The 23,737-nt window shown below is 36.8% G+C and overlaps 1 protein-coding gene and 1 long non-coding RNA gene across 2 annotated transcripts in view; one reads left to right on the forward strand and one right to left on the reverse strand.

The window, feature by feature from the left end:
* The window catches only part of CNTN3 (contactin 3), a 75,580-nt gene that overhangs the window by 44,548 nt on the left and 7,295 nt on the right, over positions 1-23,737 (forward strand). Inside the window, exons 7-17 of the mRNA XM_026052508.1 lie at positions 5,369-5,505; positions 7,831-7,960; positions 9,210-9,360; positions 16,165-16,292; positions 16,971-17,146; positions 19,982-20,099; positions 21,274-21,432; positions 21,552-21,701; positions 22,213-22,283; positions 23,173-23,407; positions 23,563-23,678. Of these exons, the coding sequence (XP_025908293.1) occupies positions 5,369-5,505; positions 7,831-7,960; positions 9,210-9,360; positions 16,165-16,292; positions 16,971-17,146; positions 19,982-20,099; positions 21,274-21,432; positions 21,552-21,701; positions 22,213-22,283; positions 23,173-23,407; positions 23,563-23,678 (1,571 nt within the window). The remainder of the gene's footprint in view (positions 1-5,368; positions 5,506-7,830; positions 7,961-9,209; positions 9,361-16,164; positions 16,293-16,970; positions 17,147-19,981; positions 20,100-21,273; positions 21,433-21,551; positions 21,702-22,212; positions 22,284-23,172; positions 23,408-23,562; positions 23,679-23,737) is intronic.
* LOC112958618 lies at positions 1,418-23,628 on the reverse strand. The gene is made up of 4 exons (XR_003251462.1): positions 23,570-23,628; positions 23,315-23,469; positions 1,890-2,172; positions 1,418-1,790 (listed from the first exon to the last, which is right to left on the reverse strand). It is a non-coding gene; the product is annotated as an uncharacterized LOC112958618 (long non-coding RNA).

Here is a 23,737-nt window from a genome sequence, read left to right on the forward strand (position 1 = left end):
TTTATAAGTAAAAAGGAAAAATTTCTTCTTTCCTCACATGGGCCCAACTTCTAATAATAATAATTATTTCAAGAAAGCTTATGCTCCGTTCAGAGTTTTTGTGCACGTCAGTAATGTTGCATCTAAAAAGTAAAATGTTTTGTTTTTCTAATAGCAGCATAGGTTTTAAAGAGTATCTCTCATCACTTAGAATATCTCTAAGTATCAGCCTTAACTAAGATAATCTGGCTTCTTCAAAATATTTCTAATAGAATATTAACATTCCCTATTTTTTTCCACCCAAAGGACTACATCAAGAACAGCCCAAGATCAATGTGCAGTTTATTGTCTTCTCTAGGGTTCCAACATTTGCTTAATGTCATTTTTTTCTTCTGGATTTCAGAATAGGTTATCTAACTTTTGATTTTAAATTAAAAACCACCATATATAAATAACTTGTTTTCCCTAGAAATCTGTTTGTTTTGCCACCACTGTTATCACTTCCATAAAGATGTAATAGGAGAGTTTCCATGAATACTTTTGAGGGCATTGAAAAATGAGAGATGAAACAATCGCATTTTTGTAGTTTAAGATGGAGTTAACATAGAGAAAGTTAAAGCAATTCATTTAAGGTATAATTGAAGAAAACAGACACTTAATTAGTATTAATTTAGTGGAACTCACGCTTAACAGTGAAGTCAAAAAAAGTCAGTTCTGCTGAACAAGAACTTGCTGAACAAGTTCTGCTGGTTCTGCTGCTGTTTGCCTTTCCCTCAGTGCAGCTGGTGTGTGATAGCACTGGAGAGCTACAAGCTGCCCAGCACACTATGGTTGAAAACAGTAGAGCTTGCAACTTACGTGTAATAACAGCCACTTTTGTTCACTTGGATAAATCATCCAGGAACATATGGGAGCAGACTTGCTCTTTGAAAATTCAACCCGCTAGTAATAAATAATTTTATGTATATTTTTATGTATAAAACAGTAATGTTTTGATAATAGTGTACCATTAAAATTATACTGAAGTCACTCATGAATGTGGCACAGCCTCACCGTTTACATATTTCATCTGATAACCTGACTCTGTCTTGCTCAGGGAGATGTGATGTGGTTATGAAATACAAATATGTAAATAAATATTAAGGAGTTGATGAATTTAGCATTGATATTTAAAATTCATGTTGTCCAATAACTTGTCTTATTGCTGAAATGATTTATCTTTTTTTGTGTGCTAAACTTTCCCTGCCACTATAAAAACTACCTGTGACATTGAGAACATTTTTATTTTTGTATGGAAGTCAGATAACCTAATTTCAAAAGTCAAAGGAAATGATCAGATGCTTCCTTAAGGCAACTTTGTTTAGCAGGAAAAAAAAATGTTCTTTTAAGTTACAAAAATAGGCTCATCTCATCACTGTGAGAGTCATCATTTTTCAGGGAAATACTGCCTAGAAAAATGAAGGTGACAATTTTTGTTTAACAAAACTTTACAAAAATTCTTATGAATTTCCAACTTGTTTCATAGCTACTTTCCGATAAACTACAGTAATTTCTTTTGCCTCTGATTTACTGCCCAACTACTGAGGTGCTCAACTACTACCCTCAGAAGATGTTTCAAAAGAGATTTCCAGGCCAGCTTTTAGAGTGTAAATTTAAAAGTAAAGATCCTCAATTAAGGACTTTCCGGAGGAGCTTTCTGTAGCCTTCTGGCCCCAAACAGGGCACATGGCTGACCTCAGTACTCTTTGGTGGAGCTCAATTTCTGGATAAGAGTTGCTGTTCTGGAGCTCTGCCTTTCATTTACAGTGTTCCTGTGAATTACAGAATAAAAACATTTTATTGGAGTTTCATACTCCCAAGGAACTAGGATGTAAAACTTCCTGTTGAGATATATATATATATACACACACCTGTGGAGGGGACTGCAAGGTATACTGTGAATTATTTACAAAGTGGATCTCGGCACAGCTTCTTACTGCTTTTCAGCCTTTGCTTCCACCAGCTTCCCAGCTTCTGTGGAATCACTTGTTGCAATTCACTTGTACCACATCTCAGAAGAAAGGTTCTTGAAAAGTCTCATTTCCTCAGAGATGGCCTTTTCTCCATGTATGCAGTAATGGATACTACACAGTGCAATAAACTAACTGCTGTTTCCTGGAGGGAGATCTGCTTGGTCTCCCTATAAGAGTCTCCCTGTAAAAAAAAAAAAAAAAAAAAAAAANAAAAAAAAAAAAAAAAAAAAAAAAAAAAGAAAGTCATAGTCTCTCTTGCCTCACTCCTTCCAAAAAACAAAACAAAAAAAAACAGTTTCTCTCTTTTATTACATGGCTGTATCACTTCTTGCATATGTATTTAACTTTTTAATATATTAAAAGAAATATATTGGGCAAAAACAGAAGCAAAATACTAGCTACTGCTTCTAAGTTAGCTAAGAGGGTAATGGCTTAATCTTAGAAAAGCAGCTACCTCTTGGTTTGTTGCCCTAAGGGAACCTCATATGAATTTTTCATGAGGACTGTGAAGAATTCCCTGTATAATTATCACAGAGTATAGGTTCCTAGCATGGTCTTGATCCCTGTGCTGTATGCTCTATTAAAATTAACTCTCAGCTTCATAACTTACAGGACATTCTTTAATCTCAATGAAACTTACCTGCTTATCTCCTTCTCTCTCTTCTTACCTGTGACCGAGGAGAGAATGATGTCTGCTTAGGAAGACCTCTATAATGCACTCAAGCCAGCATATTCATTCAATAAAAGAATGAGGCTATAAAATTAATCACTGCAGTCTTCCTTTGGGGGCACAGATGTGGTGTGTTGCACTCCTGAATGAAACTAGGTGTTTTAAACAGGTAAAGTTTCTTGACCTAATAGCAAGTTGAGCTCCTGAGGAAAGAAGTGGCACATTCAATATGGTTTAGGTAGGTAAAAGTGCAGTGATGGACTTGCAGATTCACAGATCTTCTCAAAAAACAAGCATGACCTGCTGTTGGCACTTTTCTCGGGTGCTCCAATGTGAACATCTTTACCTTTGCCAAGATGTTAGTTGAGGGAATACTGCCAGGCGGAAGTGTCCCACATTAACTGTCCTTTCAATTTTGAAAGGGTTAGTTGAATTGCATTTTCCTAAAGAATTTGAAATGCCTTTTTCAGCCATTTAAGACCTTTAGGCGTGGGGTATGAAAAAAGTATTGTTCTTTCTGTTGAATCCTTGGCCAGTAATTAAAGGAAAAGGTGGGGGAGAGGAGGGGAGAGCTCCCTGAGGAGGAGAGGGAAGGCTGCATCACAACTCCGGGCATTGCTTAGGAAGCCACCAGTGTAAAGTCCCACCTTGTGCCTTTGGAGACCCTGCTTCCTGTATTTCTGCTTTGAGTGTTGATCTTACTACCCCAACTGCTCTAGAGATTTAGGAAGCCCTGTGCTGGAGACTGCATGACGTGGAGACAGAAAATGAAAATTTACAGTGCAGCTGCTGATGAAATTGAATAAAGGTTGAACTTGAAAACAGGCTCTGTCTAACCTAGCTTCAACTGCAGATAGGCAGCAGATGCAAAATATTGCTCGTGTATGGATCCATCAATAATTCAAGGATTGTTGCTTGTTATATAAATATTTGGCAAGTGTGCTATTTTTCCTGCGCTATTATGCAAAGTGTAGGAAATGTGCTAACGTGTAGCCTTGAGCTTTCGTCCCCTTGACAGATGTAGGACATAGTCCACATAGCACTGTGAATTAAAGCAAGGGCTCTTCCTGACACTTCAGTATACCCATGTTAGCATTGCAGATTTAACTCATATCATTTTCCATAAGAAAACATATTTGTGTGACACAGAGATGACGTTATCTTTTTTTGGGGGTAAAGAGGCAGGGAAAAACATATCATCCCCAAATCAGTGAGAAATATTAACCATTCTAGTGCAAGGGGCACTGAAAACAAAATAAAATTTCACTGTCTGTAAAGACTAGTTGAATTTCACAGCGTATTATGTTAATATCTAAATAACTATAATGTACGTGATTCTTCTGTGGAGGAGTCAATTCTGATAATTTATGAATTTTTATGTACATATATAGCATTAATCCTTGTTATCATAAAAGTATTATATTAATGTGATATTTGTTACTGTTCTGTAGTACATAATAGGGAGAAAGACTTTATATGCTCGAAGAGAATGAGTCTTTCTTAATAAAATTGATACCAATTCCCATCCAAATGCTGGTCTAATGGTCCTGTGCCTATGGCATTGGAAAAGGTTCAGCTCTCAGCTGCATTGCAGACTTCCTTTGTGTCCAAAGGCAAGTAATTAATTTCCCTGGTCTGAATTAATTGCTGGTGTAACACCACTGCAGTAGGAAGTTCAATAGGAACGTATCTGACCTTCTATGTTTTCAACAGTCATCCATAAAATAATGATCTTGCCTGCATCACCACAGTTTTGTATTTTTTTATATATATTTTTAAGTGTTCTTATATGAAAGTGTTAAAGCCTCTATTTAAGTAAATAAAGAATAATATTTCAAAGATCCTTTCTGTTTTAGAAGCTAACCCTTGCTCTTTAGGAGCCAAAGCCTCATTGAAAGAAAACTTCCTTCCAAACATACAACTGTACAGCATGGTCTATATCTTGTGTACCTCATTATTTTTTGGTATTAATAAGGGAACAAAAGCAACAGTATAGAGCTTAGTACAATCGGCACAGTTAATGTAGAAAGTAAAATAAATAGTTGGTAATTGGTGTGCTGAGCACCAGTCTGTAGCATTTGCAGTATTAACAGTATCAGAAATAACAAGTGAAAAGCATACGTACAGATAGTTTCACTTAGCATAGTTTTACAGTGAAGACATATGCAAAACATGAATTTTTGGCTTCTATATTTCGGGATGAATTAGAAGCTTTCAGCATTGTGCTTTAGATAGGTAAGGAGTTGTTGTAAAGTGTATATATATAATAAAAGACTAATTCAAGTGGTATTTAGATATAAGACTGACATGTCATTAGTGTTTGGGTTTTTTTAGTGATTAAAGATTTTTTTCAGTATTAGTTTTGATGATTTGACTGCATCACTTATTTAATTCGGATATTGTGCTTTTTTATGGTATTGCTTTTTTTATGTTACATCAATTTCAAAGCTGTGCTATTTAATCATCAGTAATTTTGGTATTGGTTTCACTAGTTTAGCATCAGTGATCTGTAACCTCCATTTTCTTTTGTTTTATTGCTGTAATAAAAATGTATAAGAAAAGTGAATAATTTCTTTAGGCGACTTGGACTGAAACCAGTGAGACTCTGTTTGAATAAATCAGTCTACATACTGACTAATTAGTCTTTTGCAAATTAATCCTTTGATTTTCATTTGGAACACTAATGTGTTATGTATTTCACTTGCAGCAAAGCCTCACTGGGTGCAGATTATAGAAGATACTGAAGCAGCCGTAGAGGACACCTTGTACTGGGACTGCAAAGCAAGTGGGAAGCCCAAACCATCGTATAGGTGGCTGAAGAATGGAGACCAGCTGTCAATAGAGGTAACACTCTTTCTCAAAAAACACGGTGACTTGTAAAAATTAACTGTACTTCCTATGACAAGAATTTGCAAAACTCTGTGTAATTAGTCCAGAGAAATCTTTGGATTTTTTTTTTGTTGTTTTTTTTTGGTTTTTTTTGTCAACATGGAATCTTGAAAAGCTGCAGTGAGACAAGCACAAAGACAAATTACGCTTTACAAAATATCTTGCCTAAGGGAGATTTAAAAGCAGCGATAAAGATATAAAATTAAGTATATGAAGAAATAATTTAGAAAAAATTCAACAGAATTAGTAAAAGCTGCATATTAATAATCATAAATGAATTATAGAGAATTTTTCTTATAATGGTGATTAATTTTTTGTTAGAGGTTTAAGCAAACATTTTTAAGCTTTGTGATGGAAGAGCAAAAGAATCCTGACTAGCCATAGGTCACTGCTATTTGAGGCAAAGAATGAAAAGTAAACAGCAGTGGGTAACATATTCATTTGCTTTAATGTTGTACTCGTAGGTATTTGCTGTAATATTGTTATTAACGTGATAGAAAGTAATACTTTGTTTTTTTCTGGAGAAGAGGGAAAAGAGGTTATATACTTTGAAGATGAGACGCTTGGTCTTGCAGATCAGTAACTCAGAAAAGTCTCTCACGTCCATATCAATTTTAGTTGTCTCTTCTGTGCTGGGGAAACTGTCTAGCTCAAATTATAAGGTATATAAACCTAACAACACTAACAAAGACAAGAAATTTTACCTTCAATCCACACTGATAAGACTACATTATTCTCAGTGTAGGCACCCAAAATTGAAGCAGAAATATAAAATGCTCAAGTGAATTTAGTAAATGGCTATGAAGAATTTGACCTAGGCAATGAGAAACAGTTCTTAACATTCAGAATATTTTGTGGACAGATTGAGTGACAGAATACAATATATCATCTTAAGGTTTCAATGACATTACTGTAGCATACAAAGTCTCTAAATTTTTTTTTTTTTTTACTTTAGTAAACACAAAAATACTTTCCCTTGTTTGGTGTCTCTGCATACCATTTTCCAGTCCAGACCATTGATGTCCAGCCTTTTGCCATGATGTAAGGGCATCAGTGTGACTTATACCAGAAATGCGTAAGGACTATAAACTGTAGAATTACCTCTGAAAGATAAGGGTGAGCAGATAACAGGAGTCCTCTGTCACTGTGTATCATGATCACTTGTCCTCAGCTCCTCTCCTACTGTATTGTCTCTTTATGCTGGGCTTCCTAAAATCCCCTGTTGGGGTTATTCTACTTAGTTCCCCTTCTCCACAAATGAATCTTTTGTAAGGGAGAATAGTAGGAAGAGCTCACAGTGCTAGAAACGGGATAAAAACATGGAGTTTGAGGCAAGTTCATCTTTGGGACTGTTTCTGTCCTTTGCTTAGCTGACTGAGCAACTTTCAAATAAATGGGAAAGGACCTGTCAAGGAAGGAGCTGATCTGGGCTGACTTGTCTGGCCAGTAGAGAGCCAGAGTCGCCCTTCAGTGGGGGCCAACTGTAAGTAGAAAAAAAAGTAAAAGAAACAGAAATTGGGGAGTACCATTGCATTAGGCCTGGTGAGCCACATCCAGATCATTTCTTAGTCACTTCTGCTCCAAAAGTTATATCTGAGACAGTAATTTGTTCTTCTGTTCATTATCATTTCTCTGGTTTTCCCCAAAGGAGAAGCACTTCTATGGCTTTGTTTGTTTGTTTTTGATTGCTGTTTTGCTTCTTCACCACTTCCCATCACTCCATCCTTGAAATTAGCCACTTCTTATCCTAATTCATACAGTTTTCCAAGAGAAAGATAGGTGAAAAGAACCTTGTACTTAAATAGCTTTGTCAGCTATCAGACACTTAAATGTTCATTCTCCATTTAATGTCTGTTGGAATGTATTCTGCACAGTACTATATAGAGCTCCTAACAAATCACATCTAAATAGTATGTAATGCCATTACCAGCTGTATATTTTAGTTTATCGTGAAGACCCTAGCTTTTTTCCATGTTTTGAAAGAAATGCAAAGGTATTTCAGATCACAAATATCTATAAAATTGGCCAAGTTTGAAGAAGTTGATTCTACAGACCATCTTGTCAAATCCAAAGACTGTCTTGTCAAATCTCATAATTTTGCCAGTGTTGCCGTAACATGATATGACCATATCACTTACTTTTTTCATAATTTTTTTCATAATTATGTTGTCATATTTACCCCATTTATCGTATTTATGCTGTCATATTTATCTTTCTTACTTATTTTAAATTCTCCACAGGAAATATATCATCAATAAAGATATTTTTCTTAATATTCAGGGAAGGATCCAAATTGAAAATGGTGCACTTACAATATCAAATCTAAATCTGACAGATTCTGGCATATATCAGTGCATAGCCGAAAACAAACACGGTGTCATCTATTCACGTGCAGAGCTCAGGGTTGTGGGTAAGATCGCCTTTCCTTTCTACTGAAACACAAACCTAACTTTTCTCTTCTTCTTACACCTTTCATTTCCCTGCTATTACATCTTGCAATTTGTAACTTGCCCAACTACCATCAGTAAGATAAACATTTTTGTCAGCCTAATATTATTTTATCTGCAGGGCCAAAGAGATTATTCAGCTGATTCCAGCGGATTTGCAGTCCAATCATTCATTGCTTTAAAAGAGAACATAGATAAATTATTTATTAGAGAAAGAGCAGAGACAAAGAGTTGGACACAGGCCTGAAGATTAAAACTGATTATATCATCTGGAAGCAACACTGGCTCAACACGTCAGTCAGTTGCACTATCTCCTGCATCATGATTCCAGCATTCGCAAGAGAGCAGTGTCATTTAAAAGCAATGGAGTGCTCTTGTGTGCAGCCTTTCTGCATCGAGGGTGCAGGGGATTATCAGTCAGTCATTCAAATGATGTGTACTTGAGTCTAAAATAAATGACAACCATATATTAGATGTGAACATGCACAGTGCTAGTGCATTCGAATGCCTGTGCGCTTCCTACCTCTGATATAGGAAAGCAAGATTTCGAGGCTAAGCCTGGAGGAACAGTGTGTTGTGGGACCATAAACTATTTTCTTCGTATAGTTAAGACTGCAGGTTAATTAGCAGGCTACTCCTGCACCTACATACATACATTCAGTTGCCTTTCAAAGATCAGCAGTATCATAGATAGAAGCCTGTCAAGCACCTCTACTGTTGGCTAATACAAACTAAACACATAAAAACTGAGCTGCTTTGTAGTTTTGTGTCATCTAATGTATCTGATCTGACATAGTATTCTGGTAAAAACTTAGAAACCAGCAATTCTTGAGTTTTAAGTAGACTTTCCTCACTAGAGTTAGGCAAGTCACGTAAGCACAAATTCAACAAACCAATGTTAGGCATGTGCTTAAGGCTCACTGGATTCAGTGAGCTAGAGTTTGAAAGAAATCATTTTTTCTTACCTTATGTACATGCACCATTTGGTAGCATACTTTGCAAATTTGTGAGCTTTAAGTTTTTACCCGTGTTCCTTTAATATAACATCGAGAAATGCGTAATTGTTCAACAAAATAGGTGGTTGGGTTAACGGTTTAATGCCTTATTTTAATTATGGTTGGAAGATGAGAAGTACTATATAGTGATAATTAGTAGCATCATTAATAAAATTCAAGGTGCTTTATTTCACTGTTAGTATCCCCTCTGTTTTAGCTTCTGCTCCAGATTTTTCTCAAAATCCAATGAAGAAAATGATTCAGGTTCAAATAGGCAGCACAGTTAATTTTGAATGCAAACCAAAAGCTTCTCCTAAGGCCAAATTTTTGTGGAAGAAAGGAGGTGAGCAGCTACAAGAAAATGAAAGGTATCAAGTCTTTCTTTGTTTTAATCTTACAAAATGGTTGTTTGTATTTTTCTTCCTTTTTTTTTTTTTTTTTTTTTTGAGAAAAGGTTATATAATAGTGTCACCTGTGGATCCAAACAATTCTAAAGTTAAATAAATATAAATTTTAATAGCTATAGAGTTGTTGGTTGGTTTTGTAATTGTCGTTCTATCTGAAAACAGAGAGTGTTAAGGGCCAACTTTAATTTTCAGTGTAATGCGGGATGTGGCTGATTTCTAGAGAAAAGCAGGTAAGCAGAGGAAGGCTGGAATGCTGAAAGCTATAAAGTAATGCAAAATGCCTGCAACAGAATTTTTCCAAAATGCTGTCCAGGAGGCAGATGAGACATAACACAGCCATGGTCATAATCTCATTGAGATATGAAAAATGGTCAATGGGCAAATGATCAATGGCAAAAGTTAGTAATTTGGAGCTCTGAAGTAGCATTTTTGCCATTCTAATATTTTGTTTTTTAATGTTCTGCTGTTTATATAGAAAGTTATTGTAAAGATAGCTCCAGTATGTAGATGATATTAAGGAGAAAAAAAAAAAAAGAAACCATCACCATTTCTGTATTTATAATTGATAGTGAATATATTTTGTATTAGCAAAATGCTAACACACAAAAAAGAATTCTTGGTGGAAAGGTTTTGATTCAGCATTTTCAACTGTTGACTTCCAATAATGTAAACATTTTCTGTAGCAATAAGCATTGCAGTATTGCAGAATTAGCCATGAAATGAAATTGTACCAGTCACTAGATCTTTTTGTGAAACACAGAAATGTACCGCTCTGCACTCTGGAGCAGAGATGTCCTCTTCATCTTTCCAACCACAAGGGTTTACCATTTTTTCAAGCTTTTTGTCTTGCATGTCAAAATTTGCAGAAGTTGGAATTTGGGGACTGCAAATGGGAGTGGAAAAAAAAGTTTAAATAGTGGTCAAATTGGTATAATTACATATCTGACATCGTTGAATATGGAAGCTTGATCCTTAAGATGTTCTACCTGCTATTTTAGCCCTCAGCAGCTGCTGTAAAAAGTCTCAGGAGCAGGGTAACTGTTTGGGAGGTTTGCTTGCACTGAGGTCAGTCAGTCAGCAACAGCCCCAGAAGACAGTTTGACTGGGAGCGGGGCTGAGAGGACGATTACACATGTCCCTCCCCATACTTAAGAGGATACTGCAGTGAGCATCGTGTAGCTGAAGTGTCTGAAAATCCAGAGCTGAGCCTCAGGGAACAGACCGGTCCATTTTGCTCTTGGAGGCAGATTGCCAGGGCAATGTTCTGATTTCACGATTGCACCTGTGCTTCTCTAGCTCAGTTGTGTTACGTTTTACAAAGCTTCGCCTATCGCTGCGAAGCTGTTCTCATCCAGGTGAAATTCTTTTAGCGCAATTCCTGTAAAATGTCATATAGTAACTTTGTTTTAAAAATTTTAAGTGCAGAAAATTTTACCAGATAGATGAAAGCCTTTTAGGAGAAGATTAGCTGCTATTATTTATAAGGCCAGAGTTGTCTCCTAGTATTCAAAAGGCAGGGAGATGCAATAGCTTCTTTGTCTGTGTGCCTCTGGTTCTTTCTTCACAGGGGACACAACAGCTTTCATGTGTTCAAATGTTAAATGTTGACAACTGTGGCAATTTGGCAGGAGATAAGACATCCATCATTACAGAGCTTTATGCAGTACCACAGATTTGTTTAGGTGGCTGCCTGCAAGCAAGCAAAACCTCACTCAAAGCAAGCCCTTTGGTTTATCTTCCTTTGTGAAGAACCTTCCTCCTGTTGTAATGTCACAATATCACAGTCATAAGAGCTTGTAGCAGGGCCGCAGTTAGCCCTGTTGTTATTTGATGATTGTTCTTATTTTACAGGTCACTCTCGTGACCCATGTGGCGTGTGGATAGCTAACACCTGCTTGTCTTCTCCTTAGAAAACTCTGAGCTTTTGTCGTCCTGGTGCCACTCCTTTAAAAAGGCAGAGAATGGCTGTCCTCCTTCTCCCTGCCTGCCTCCTTTGCTGCAGCTGCCTCTGAGCACCCCTCAGATACCTGTGTACACTCGATTCATGGTATTTATAGCAGCAATGGCAGCTCTTAAGCTGCCAGCTAGGCTGGAATATGCAGGACTCCACACATGCTCAGAGTGCTGCAGATGTTAGCAGGACTGTGCTTTGCAAGCAGTCCGTCTGAACAGACATCAGAGCTAATCGGAATGGTTGTTAGAACAGCCCTTCAAAGGCAATACACAGTATTTTCATTTGGGTTGATCACAGCAGGCAAAAGAAACTAATGTTCAATTTCTTGAAATGTGTTGAGCACATATAACACTCCCTGCTTAGATTTGTGCCTTTGCTTGAAAGAGCAAATTACAGTTTTTAGTTATGCAAACAAAGTGCAGTTGTTTCCAGAATATGGCCCAGAGTATCTTGTACTGTATTTTCAACAGTACAGTATGAATAGCTTATAGAAGAAATGTAATAACAAGCCAATAATCCTGCATTAGTCCAAATGAAGTGTACTTGCCTTCTGAGCAAAGGAGAAATTTGATTCTCTGCAGAAAGCACTCTAGTTCATTACTGTCTCCTATGAATAATTGCAATTCATGAATTTATTGCAGTTCTATAGTTCTTGCAATTGAGAAAAGCATTTTCAACTAGCGGTACATTTTTCAACCAATAACTATGGTTCTAATAAAGAAATGTGTTGGGAGAGGTTGTTTTTAATGGAAGATAAAGGAACAAGCTCAAAAAAAGGTCATGCTGGCCAGAGAGGACCAGTAAGCTCTTTACCTGGGAGAGGAGAACAAGCTTAATTACATTTGAACTCAGGCCTTTGGCAGGAGCACTCCTATCCCAGAGCACTCCTTAAAAGAGGAAGGAGAGGATAAAAAAAGGGTTTCTCCTCCCTGGGCACCTTGCATTTGAATGTAAGGTGGTGGCAGGGAACTCGAGCAGCCTTCAAAGGCTGCATCTCCTGTCCAGGAGTCTGTTTCTACAAGAGCATAGCTCTGCGGCTCATATTGCGCTATATCCCACCTCGATAAATATAGTTTGCCAAATCCATTTTCTCTTGCATAGTTAGAACTATATTCTTGCTGTTTTTTGGTAGTTTTACTAGTGGCATAATAGAGTATCTCTGGTAGAGAATTTGGACAGTGTGATATTTTGTTTTTCATGTAAATATACACACATAATGGAGCATGTTCTCTTCTGAGGTCATGGGAAGGCAGCTCCAGACAGTCACAGGGATGCTTTGCCAGCGCTGTACTAGGGGCACCAGGTTTGGTCAGTGCTACTTCGGGCTGTGTACCAGAGTGGGAAGGCTTAGCACGATGGTAGAACTGGATCTTAGATGTCTGCTGTGAAAATAAGAGGCAGCAACATGGATAGAAACAACACTTCTTAAGAAAACTTCCTTTTGAATTACAAATATTCTATTATTTCAAAATATTGTTCACATTTTGTGGTAAGAGAATTTCTGTTTCATTTGGGGTAGTGGTCTCAATACTTCTGTGAAGCCTAAAGGATTTTCATTTTGATGTTGTTGTTACTTGTACTATTCATTTATTTTTAAATAGTGCTGTATTTTCAATGTAAAGATTTGGATAATGACTTGCTAAGTTTTACTTAAATGAGCTGAAAATGATATATGTTGAGAGAGCAGATGATAAATTTCAAAATGGAAATTCATAAGCTCTGGACTGAGTAATCACTCAGTATTGGAAAAATAAAATCTTGCAACTTGTTAATTGCACATTTATGTGATTTTTTAAAGAATGTTTTTAATAAAGAGAGCTAGATTGAAGAGCACTGCAATGTGAAGATATAGGGGCCACTGTAGAGCACTGCACATCAAAGGAGAGAAAGGAAAACCGAATTTGGGTACTGAGGCAAGAAAGGGCTCCCTTCAGAATGCAGGTTCTTTCCTTTGAAATGAATAATTTTGGATGATGTAATGAGCGCAATAATCCTAGTGAGAATTCTGCTGGTTTTAATGATGCTGAATCAGGTACTGACAGAGCAGGAATGTGATTACCTGCCACAGGTCATCCTTTCCTATATGTGTTGTGTGCACCAGCACAACCGGAGCTGTTTGTAGTTACTTATTATAAAGCCTTTAAAGAATTTCTGTATATTATATTTTGAATTTTAAAAAATATTTAATGTATCCATATTATTGCTGATTGGTAAGTAGTTCTAGAAATTTGTAAGGACTAGGTTGCTTGTAGCTGGTGTTGAGCTCCTGGCTCAAATATCTGACTGGAAAAAGATTCATATAAGAGATTATGAGATCATACGGAAGAGTGTTTCAGCTGTTAACAGAGCCACCTTTTTTCCTAGAATTTTCTAGATTTATGAAGAGTAGGAAAAGATAAAAAGAGCACAAAAAGATAATTGTATACTTACAAGTATTTTTGGTTCCTTATGTTGCCTATTGATTTCAAACTCTGTGATGTAGAAAGGAATGCATTTGTTTACCAGTGCTTCAACAAGAGCTTGTTTTTGCTAGCTTTCTTGTTAAGTAATGTAGTTTGAGTTGGAATATAATTGATATATAAAAAGCAGTTTTCACCCACTTTTCCACTAATCCTTCATACTGAAGTGTTACAAATTGGAAAGTAGTATGTTTGTGTTTATTATCATATCAACAAAAATGTTAAACGGTTGGCTTTTCTGTTGAATAATCTGACAAATACAAAAGACACTGGTTATTTAATTTGGATATAGCTGCTATGTTAGTAATAAAACAGTCTCAGGAAGCTGAGCAAATTAGCATTCATTTACACTTTCATTGATGACAGCAAATGTCTGGTGACAACCAAGGTAAGGACTGTGGCCCTGAATCTCAAGACACGTGTTAGGTTTGCTGCACAGCAGTATTTGAATTTTAACAGGATTTTGGTGAGTAAAGTGTAAAATACATAAACCTGCAGTAGGACTAGGTGAGTTCTCTGAGCCAGCCAAACAATCCAGTCAAAGTTTAGGGACAGTGAATTGCAAATAGCCTCAGTATCCTATGCTACAGGCACTGAGGTCAACAGATGATCTTGGCTTCCTGGAGCACCACTTGCCTTCTATTCCCAGATGATACTTTTGTAAGTTCATACATATATATGAAAATATGAAGCAGTATGTAATTGTTCTAAAATAATTGACCATTATGTGAAATATATGAGCAATTTTCATACATGGTCAGTTATAACTAGGGTAACTACGGAAAACTATCATCTGATGACCAGGGAAAGGTGACAAATCAGTCTCCAGCCATGCTAATGCCTATGGGCTGCACCATTATTCAGCCACCTGCTCCATTTTAGAGGGCTAGAAGTTTCTGCCATTTGCCAGTGCTCCAAAAGTCTGCAGGCAGCTGAAAATGGAATTCAGTCTGAAATTGCTAGGCTTTAGTGAGCTGTAGTGAAAAAATATTGTGATACAGGAAACATTAAAAGGTGTCTCATTTTTCTGCTCAGGAAATTGAGAGCACTTCCTGGCAGCAGCCAGCCAGAGTGTATTTGTTTTATCACAGTGGGTGAACGTCTAATAATTTTAAGTATAATAAAAGCTTCAGCTTGTCTAATGCTTCAAGAGGAAGGGGTTGAGCTATTTCTGGGTTAGTTTTTTTGTAAGCTGAACTACATTTGCTGCTTTTGTAATGGAAAAAAAGTAGAGTTGCTTTTTTTTTTAATTTAACAGTAAAGATTTTATTTTGACAATACAATTTTTCTAGAATTGATTTGTTGTTTTTTTCCAATTCTGAAAAAAAGGTTGAATCTTAACTATATCATGATTTTAACAAACTTCCTGCTTCATTATTTCAGATGAGATAGAGTTACAAATAGCTCAGAGCACTCTAAATGTCGTTTGCTTTAATTAAACAGTAGACATTTTCTCTTTTATACTCTGATCTATTTTTTACTTTGCTTGGTCTAAAGCTTTGTCAACACAACTTATTTTTGTTTTGTTTTTCTTCAGGGAAACCTACTGAAAGTAGGAAACCTACTGTAATGCAAGCCCTTGCAGAATATATACACAGCCCCATAGTTTGCTTGCGACCATAACCAATTGTGTTTGCACACCTTTTGGTGATGTGGTTATGATTACCTAGAAAATATGTTAAACATGTCTGTAACATGCTTAAAATGCCTATAAATCATATAGTACACTTAATTAGAAATGCTCCATCTTATGTAAAGCATAGCTAGTTACTACCCAGTTTTGTAAAACAAAGTCAGCTTTGGGCAGGAGGAAGAAGGCGAGGATCCAACCCATGAGGTTAAGCTTTCAGACATCAGCAAATAGTTTATACTCACTTTTGCTAAATGCAGATGTCAATGTTGCAAATGAAATATTGGCTTAAATATTTGCTAGGCTTGTATATATAAATCCTCAAAAGTGTTAAATGTGGATTGCTTATTAAACAGGCATTGATGATATATAGTTATAGCAAGTTTGCCATGCAAGATTGTGTAACCAACTAGTACAGTTGAAAATTATTCTAGCTTCAGCTGAAAATGATGGAGTTAATGAGTCCTCTTTTCACTCACACACAAACATACATATATATATATGCATACATACTTTAAATGCTGGGTTTGCTGGTGTCCAAAAAAATGAATAATATGAAACCAGGTTCAACTTTATGGCTTAGTGGTGGCAGCAGAATGTTAAAACAACAGATTGGCAACTGGTAAAGTTTATTATATCTAGTGTTATCATAATGTGTATTCAACCACATTTTCTACAAACCAATGCTATGATTAAAAAAAAAAATCCTTGTAATTTTTTAGAATCATGTTATTAAGTGATGGAAGATTAAGAATAGCCAATGTGACCAAAATTGATGCTGGAAGCTACACATGCCTGGCAGCAAACCAGTTTGGAACAGCTAGTGGCACAACAAACTTAATAGTTACAGGTGAGCTGGAAAGGAGAATTATTTGTAAGATTGTTTAAATTGAATTATAAAATCTGCATCAGAAGTCTGCAATGATGTGAATTCTGAGTTTGCTCTCTGAAATACCAAATTTTGGAAAGTAATCTGAAAAGTTATATATTAAAGCATATATAAAAATAAAAGGATTTGAGTTACAGATCTGTGATCTGTTGGGATAAGAGAGGCTGAGCAATTTTCTCTCCCTGACAGAGATGCTTCTTGGCCCTAGATCTCTGTCCAGAGATGCTGAACACTTTCCTCTACTTTTTCACTTACTAAATGCCAAATAATGCAATTATGCTTTTTAAAGTTTTGTTTTAATTTGAAAAACAAGAAACAAAAACAGTTGATGGCAATAAGAAAAGTATTTGAGTCATACACTTCTGAATGGTAGTTGTGTCATTGTGGGTTGCAGCCCATTTAGCTTTGTAAAGTATATTGATCTGCCCACAACAAGTAAAAATCTACTTTCTCAGTTTCTAGAAGCACCTACTGGTAAATGTGTAAGGATACAGTCCTGTAACAAGAGAGTTCAGTCAGTAGTTTACAGTCCTGCTGCCTAATTTGAAGCGACTCTCTTTAATCAAGTCTGAGGAAATTAGTAGCAATGAAAGATCAGTAATAAAGAAATCCAATAACTGGTATTTCTGTTCTCAACAGAGCCCACAAGAATTACTTTGGCACCTTCAAACATGGATGTTACTGTTGGAGAAAGTGTCGTCTTGCCTTGCCAAGTTCAGCATGATCCAATACTGGACATCAGCTTCTCCTGGTATTTTAATGGAACACTCACTGATTTCAGAAAAGATGCTTCGCATTTCGAGAAGGTTGGAGGGGTAAGTTCACGTTATCTTCTCTAATCTAATACATGTATGAAGTACCTACAGGCTTTTTTCTTTTTATACTACAGAATAAAAATAGGATGTTTATTCTGTTTGGGGGCTGTAGGTTGTTCTTTTGTGATGGAGGCAAGTCACTGAGTCAGTTGCAGCACATAATGCTGTACTGTGACCTAGATTTTAGACTGGATAGTAAGTGCCAGCCTCTGTTTCTGGCATTACGTGTTTTTTCAAGAGTGCCTAAAATGTATCAATGAATGTGATCAAGGAACAGGATTCAGATTTTGTGGACTACAGTGTAATATCAATAAATAATAAATAAAAGGGGAAAAAAATACATTTTGCTTTTTTGCTTTATTTTTCCTGGTTTGTATCTCTAATGAATCCCTCAGCATTCTGTTTCAGTTTCCTGAGGTGAACAAGGAAATATCACATCACATACTACTTATTTAGGATGTAGAGATGTTGTGACAGGGAGATGGATGAAATTGAGGCTTTTTGTTATTTAGCCTTTTAATCAAAATATAAAAAGTAAAAGTTTAAGAGAGATGTAATATGTTACCGAGGATGAAATCAATTATAGTAAAAAGCCCTATTATAGTGCAAGGAATATCCAAGTAATAAAAAGACAAACAGCTGTGCATCAGCATATAACTCTGACCTGTGCAAGTTCAGGTAAAATTTTGTCATAATCTTGCCTCCTTTCTAAAGGAATAGCCTTGGCTTAGAAAATACTGTCTGTGAAATTCCAGCACCCATCTAACTTTTTGCTTTTTTGCTTTAACATCTCAAAAGATATGACATTCAATCTGTAGATATCAAATACAGATTGTTCTGCTGTTGTCAGCTGATCAAATACAATTGCATGTGAAGATTAGATTAGCAATAAGATACTGATATATCATGCACATTTTCATAGAAATTGTTGTTTCAGGGTGTTCCAGGGTGAATATTAATTCAACATTCTGAAACTATGTTTTACTTGAAAACCTGTCCTAAGAAACAGAGGTAGGGATTCTTATGGGATATAGATGGTTTTGGTTTTTAACTCTTGTATAAAAAGAGAATTGAAGCCCATTAGTAGAAAACATCATAGATTATGAAGGAATGCACTGAAACATTTTGTGGGCTTTCTCTGGATTCCGTTTAGGTTAATGGAAAGATTTCGTCTGGAAATAAGAGTTCAAGGTAAGTAAGGAAAACAGCATAAATACATTATAAGCCTTCCGATAGCTGCAGTGCTTATTTGCTCAAGCAAAATCACTTCAGCTCTGTTGGTGGTAAACATGGTAAATGACTCCTCAATGGATGGATTGCCTCGTTGAGGTGAGGGCTGTGTAACGATGTCTTGGGAGTCCCTGTCACGTTCTTAAAGGACGTAACTTGCCTTGAAGCCACCAACATGCGGTAGCTAATGGAACTGTTCTGGGACCATCACCTGGTCTTCCAGATGGTTATAAAAATCCAGGATATGGCACTATTTAACTGCCTTTTTTGTTGTTGTTGTTAGATGATTTATATGAAGAGTATGGCAAAGCATTTTCCAAAATTTTGAACAGATTGGCTCATAACTGCTTCTAGCATCTCCTGTTCAGGCAGGCCAGCAATGGCTGAAGTAGTCACACAGTTGGGAAAAGTAAAAGCTATTTCAGTGCCAGTTACAGATGTTCATACCATGTGGACTACTCTTTATCTGAATTCTGTGTAGCATGGAGAAAGCTGAGTGACCTTGCTGTCACCCGGACTGGTCCACACTGGCAAAGATTTAATCTGACTGGGCAAAAATGTGCCTGGGGCCAACAGTCTGCAGAGCAATGAGGGCCAGAGTGCCTTCTGCACTGCAGCTCTCTGCTGCTGCAGGTTTCTCTATTTTCCCAAGTACTTTGGGATTCCTTCCCAAAAGTAGCCAAGAAAAATTTCCATCTGTTACTATTTCAGTGGCCATATATTTTGCTAATGTTACTTAATGGATATTAGAGCTAACTCTGTAACAGCGTGTTCTTCACTTCCAGTGTAAAAAAAAAAAATAAAGGAAAAAAAAAAAACCCACAAGTAGTGGTCTAGCCCACTTAGGCTTCTCAGGCCAAGGGGAGGCAGGCTTCTCTTTCAAGTAATAATAATTCTGTTTGATGATCCCCTACTGTCTAGATGTTTTAAATGTAGTCTGCTAAAACAAATTAATGTAGAACATGGCTCCTAAATAGGATTCTGTCTTCAAGTGAATTTCTACTTTTCTAGAAAATTAACTTTGCAGCATGCTTGGAAAGTTAAGGGATTTCAGTAAACTCTTCCAGATGTGCAGTTCACCTTGCACTGTGCCTTTTTGCTTTTTATTTGTAAAGCCCCAGGCCAAATTCAAATTTATCATTTGCATACTTGAACTCCTTAGCAGCCTGTAACAGCTAGAATTTCTAAATTCTGTTTAGACAGCAAATCGGATTGCAGCCATAGTAACCACATTTTCTCTTTCTTAGAGCTTTCACATAGTGTGCCACAGGGTACCAGCTTTTTCATGCTTCATAATGGCAGTCAATAGGTATATTTCTAGGATGAGGTAACCATGTTATTGCTTATCTCTCATATTAAAAATAAAAAAAAAAAAAAACAATTGTGTAAGTGTGTGTATCAGGACCCGTTTGTATTAGTAACATGCTTACAGTTAGCATGCAGCACAAGATTATATAATAACTTGTTATCCTGAATCTGTGTGCCAATGAAACTTTTGAGCCCCTTTCTCTAACTTATTTTGACTGTTTTTTCCATTTATAAACAATGGACTCAAATTACAAGACGGGTCAATTGAATTTTAGTGAGAACTCTGTATCTTGACAGAGTGCATCAGGCGATCTAATGATTAGAAACATCCAGCTGAAGCACAGTGGCAAATACGTTTGCATGGTGAAGACAGAAGTGGATAGTGTGTCTTCTGCAGCAGACCTCATCGTGCGAGGTAAATCCCAGCCTCAGTTATATGAATCATTTCCTAAATTTTGTGTATTGCAGATTAGAAGAACGAGCTCATGTTAGAGATTACTAAACCATTCTATCTCTGATTTCAACTATATGATTCTGTCATGCAATTAGGGAGAATTTTAACACATTTTTTCTCCATGTGTGCCTGAAGCTTACTTTTTCCCAGAAAAATGGAGAGATGAAGAATGTAACAAATCTTGACTTCACACTTTCTCCCACTGGCAGTTCCTCAAGTCACTGATGAGAGTGATCTCAGTACTGGCAGCTGCTGTGAGACGGTTAGGAATTCTGCCTCTGCTAAATAAAAGCGTTTGATGCTCCTTGATCCACTATCCTCCCTGTGAAATGGGCAGCTGCTGCCAGTGCTTATGGAAGCCTGTGTCCCAGCGTCAAATTCAATTTTATGTAATGAGGGATATTTATTTTTCTTCAAAACTGAAATTAGAGCTGTTAAGTTTGAACTGTAGCTTTCAGTACTTAATTATACAGCTAAATGTAGTGCAAGCTATAATCCACTAGAGCACATTATGAAATCAGCATTTTTTCAATATATTTCAAAATAGGACAGGTATCTCTTTGGATAATACATTTTATGTATTATGGATATGATGTATTGCTGTACAACACTGACTGTGATAACATACCACTGTTTGGATGCTTTTTATGCACTGTTGAGTGTTTTGCTCCTTTGCTGGTACAGACACACACCCAGCATTTTTGCTAGGATGCACAGCCTCCGGATTTTCCAGAGTGAGGCAGAAAGCTCGCCTGAGAGAACTGCTGTTCTGGGAGCTGATCAGATGCTACAGCGCATCATAGAGGAAAAGAGCTGCAGATAACAGGTTGGCAGGCTATACAGATCTATTAGTAGATTAAAAGAGGACAGCAAGGACTAAAGTAAAAGAACTCAATTAGGAAAGAGAGATCATGGAGAAAAAAGCACCTCCCCCCAACCCCCCAAAAAAAACCAAAAACAAAAGCCCCAAAGCCTGTTATCTGTCATGGTGCAGAATTAATATTTCATAGTTTATCTTAGGTTCTTATTCCAAGCTGGTTTTCTTCCTTCCTAATGCATGGTGCTATGTTAGTTATTTCCAGAGTGCTGCTCTTCCTTACAAAGCACCACCACCTGCTTTTCAATCTGATTCTAGGCTCACCTGGGCCCCCTGAACACGTGAAAGTGGATGAAATAACTGATACTACAGCTCAGATCTCCTGGCAAGAAGGCACAGATAATCACAGCCCAGTAACCACCTACACCATACAAGCAAGAACACCCTTTTCAGTTGGCTGGCAGAGAGTCACAACAGGTAGAAGAGAATTCTTCTTTCAAATGCTTTTAACCATGTTAACATGTAACATGTTCTTAATTTTTCTATCTGTCCCTCTTTTTTTTTTTTTTTTTTTTTTTTTTTTTTTTCCTTAACAGTTCCTGATATGATTGATGGAAAAACATTTACAACCACTGTAGTGGACTTAAATCCTTGGGTTGAATATGAATTTCGTGTAGTTGCCAGTAATAAAGTTGGAGGTGGAGAACCTAGTTTGCCCTCCAAAAAAGTAAGAACTGAAGAGGCAGGTTAGTGGGTTTCCTTATTTGTTTTTAATTCAGAAGTCTTTATCTATCTGTCTATCTATCTATCTATATATATAGTGTGTTCAAATACTATTGGCCTTTGCAAGCATTACTGCACAGGTCTCAAAAGCCAAATATTTAAAATACTTTTAAACTATATGGTAAAATTCAGTCTGTTCAGTAAGTACGGTAGAGTCTGAAGATGCCAATGGATGGAGAGGGGCCAGGGGGTTTATTCCTTCCTCATGTTTGATCAGGGTTTACTTTCCTTGTAACACATGTAACAACCTGTCCTCACCAGCAGTTACTGGGAATAAGGACATTGCCCAATGTATCTGCACAAGTTAGTTCTATTGAAAACTTGCCTGAGCTTCCAAAGGCCTTGCCTTGATGTGCAGAACAGGTCAGACTGCAGCTATACACCTGGGTTAGCTTCAGAGGGAAAGGGTGATGTTATATAATGTTGTCTCTTTTATCTGCACAGTGTAGACAATTATACATTTCTTTTTCACAGTTCCTGAAATTCCCCCATCTGAAGTCAGTGGGGGAGGAGGCAGCAGGTCTGAACTGGTCATAACATGGGATGTAAGTTTTCTGGCAAGCAATTTTCTTCAGAGAATGATTGTTTTCATTCAAACTCTTCTTAAAAGATGAATTTCCCTGGCTGCAGCAGCTTCTCATCTAGGATGTATATGTGCTCGGTAACATTCTGTAATGTGAGCTATGCACGTTTGCCTTCCCTCTTTCACTTTCATTTGTTACTGTGCTAGACTGCAATCCATAGGAAATATCGTTAGTTTGACTAAAATTGCTTCTATTGTCAAACAACTGTTAAGCTCAAGAGGGGTGCGGGCTGGGGAAATGGAAGTGTTATTGTTCAAACGTTGAGACACAGAATTATGCTTTTCAATGAAACTTTGCAGTTGGTATTTTATTGCCATTAACTCTGGACTCATGTGCTAGCTACTCAAAAAAAAAAAAAAAAAAAAAAGCCCAGATATTACTTTATGGCATATATCCATTTTAATGACTTTTAAAATGTTAATGAAATATTACTAGCATGACAACTCTGTGGTAAGATAAGTATAGTTTTAAGCCACTGTGCTAAAGTAGTTTTGGTGTCTACAACAATTGACTAAGCAAGCATTTATTTTTTTTCTGAACTATAAATTCAGACCAAAAATTGAAAAAAATAATATGTATTTACTGAAGAGTGTCTTAAACCAGTATACTTGCTGGAAAACAAGCAATATACCAGATCTCTTCTTGATGAAGGCATGCATAAAATGCAAGCCTTAAGGTGGGATGAAGAGAACATATTTTGTTGTAGTGTACCAGAGTTAATTTGTTGATAGAATAAGCCCACTGATGTACTAGAACCCACTGATGGTCACGTATGTGAGCCTTTTAGTACCTTCTTCCTGTCTCCATGCTGTATATATAACATGACAGACATCTGTTGTTTTTCACACAGCCCATTCCTGAAGAGTTACAAAATGGAGAAGGATTTGGCTATGTTGTTGCTTTCCGCCCCTTTGGCACCACAACATGGATCCAGACTGTAGTCACATCTCCTGATACACCAAGATATGTCTTTAGAAATGAAAGCATCTTACCGTTTTCACCATATGAAGTCAAAGTTGGTGTATATAACAACAAAGGAGAAGGGCCATTCAGTTCAGTCACCACAGTGTTTTCAGCTGAAGAAGGTATGTGTTTGAGTTCTCACCAAGTATTTCAGCATGAGCTTTTCCACACAAGAGTACAGCAGCTGTTAATAGAAATCGGATTATTTTAAATAGGAGCATATTTATTTCCACAGTCACCAGTGCTACTGATCTTTTTTATTGATTTTCGACTACAGAACCTACCATAGCACCCTTGGGTGTATCTGCAACCAGTCTGTCATGCTCAGTCATTGAAGTTTCCTGGAATGCCATTCCGTGGAAGATGAGTAGTGGAAGGTTACTGGGATATGAGGTAAACCCATCTAATATGCATTTCCTGTTGTAAAGGACCATGACCTGCTATGATTATGT

This window comes from Nothoprocta perdicaria, unplaced genomic scaffold (genome assembly GCF_003342845.1).
Source record: "Nothoprocta perdicaria isolate Ctin4 unplaced genomic scaffold, notPer1 scaffold_9, whole genome shotgun sequence".
Lineage (NCBI taxonomy): Eukaryota > Metazoa > Chordata > Aves > Tinamiformes > Tinamidae > Nothoprocta > Nothoprocta perdicaria.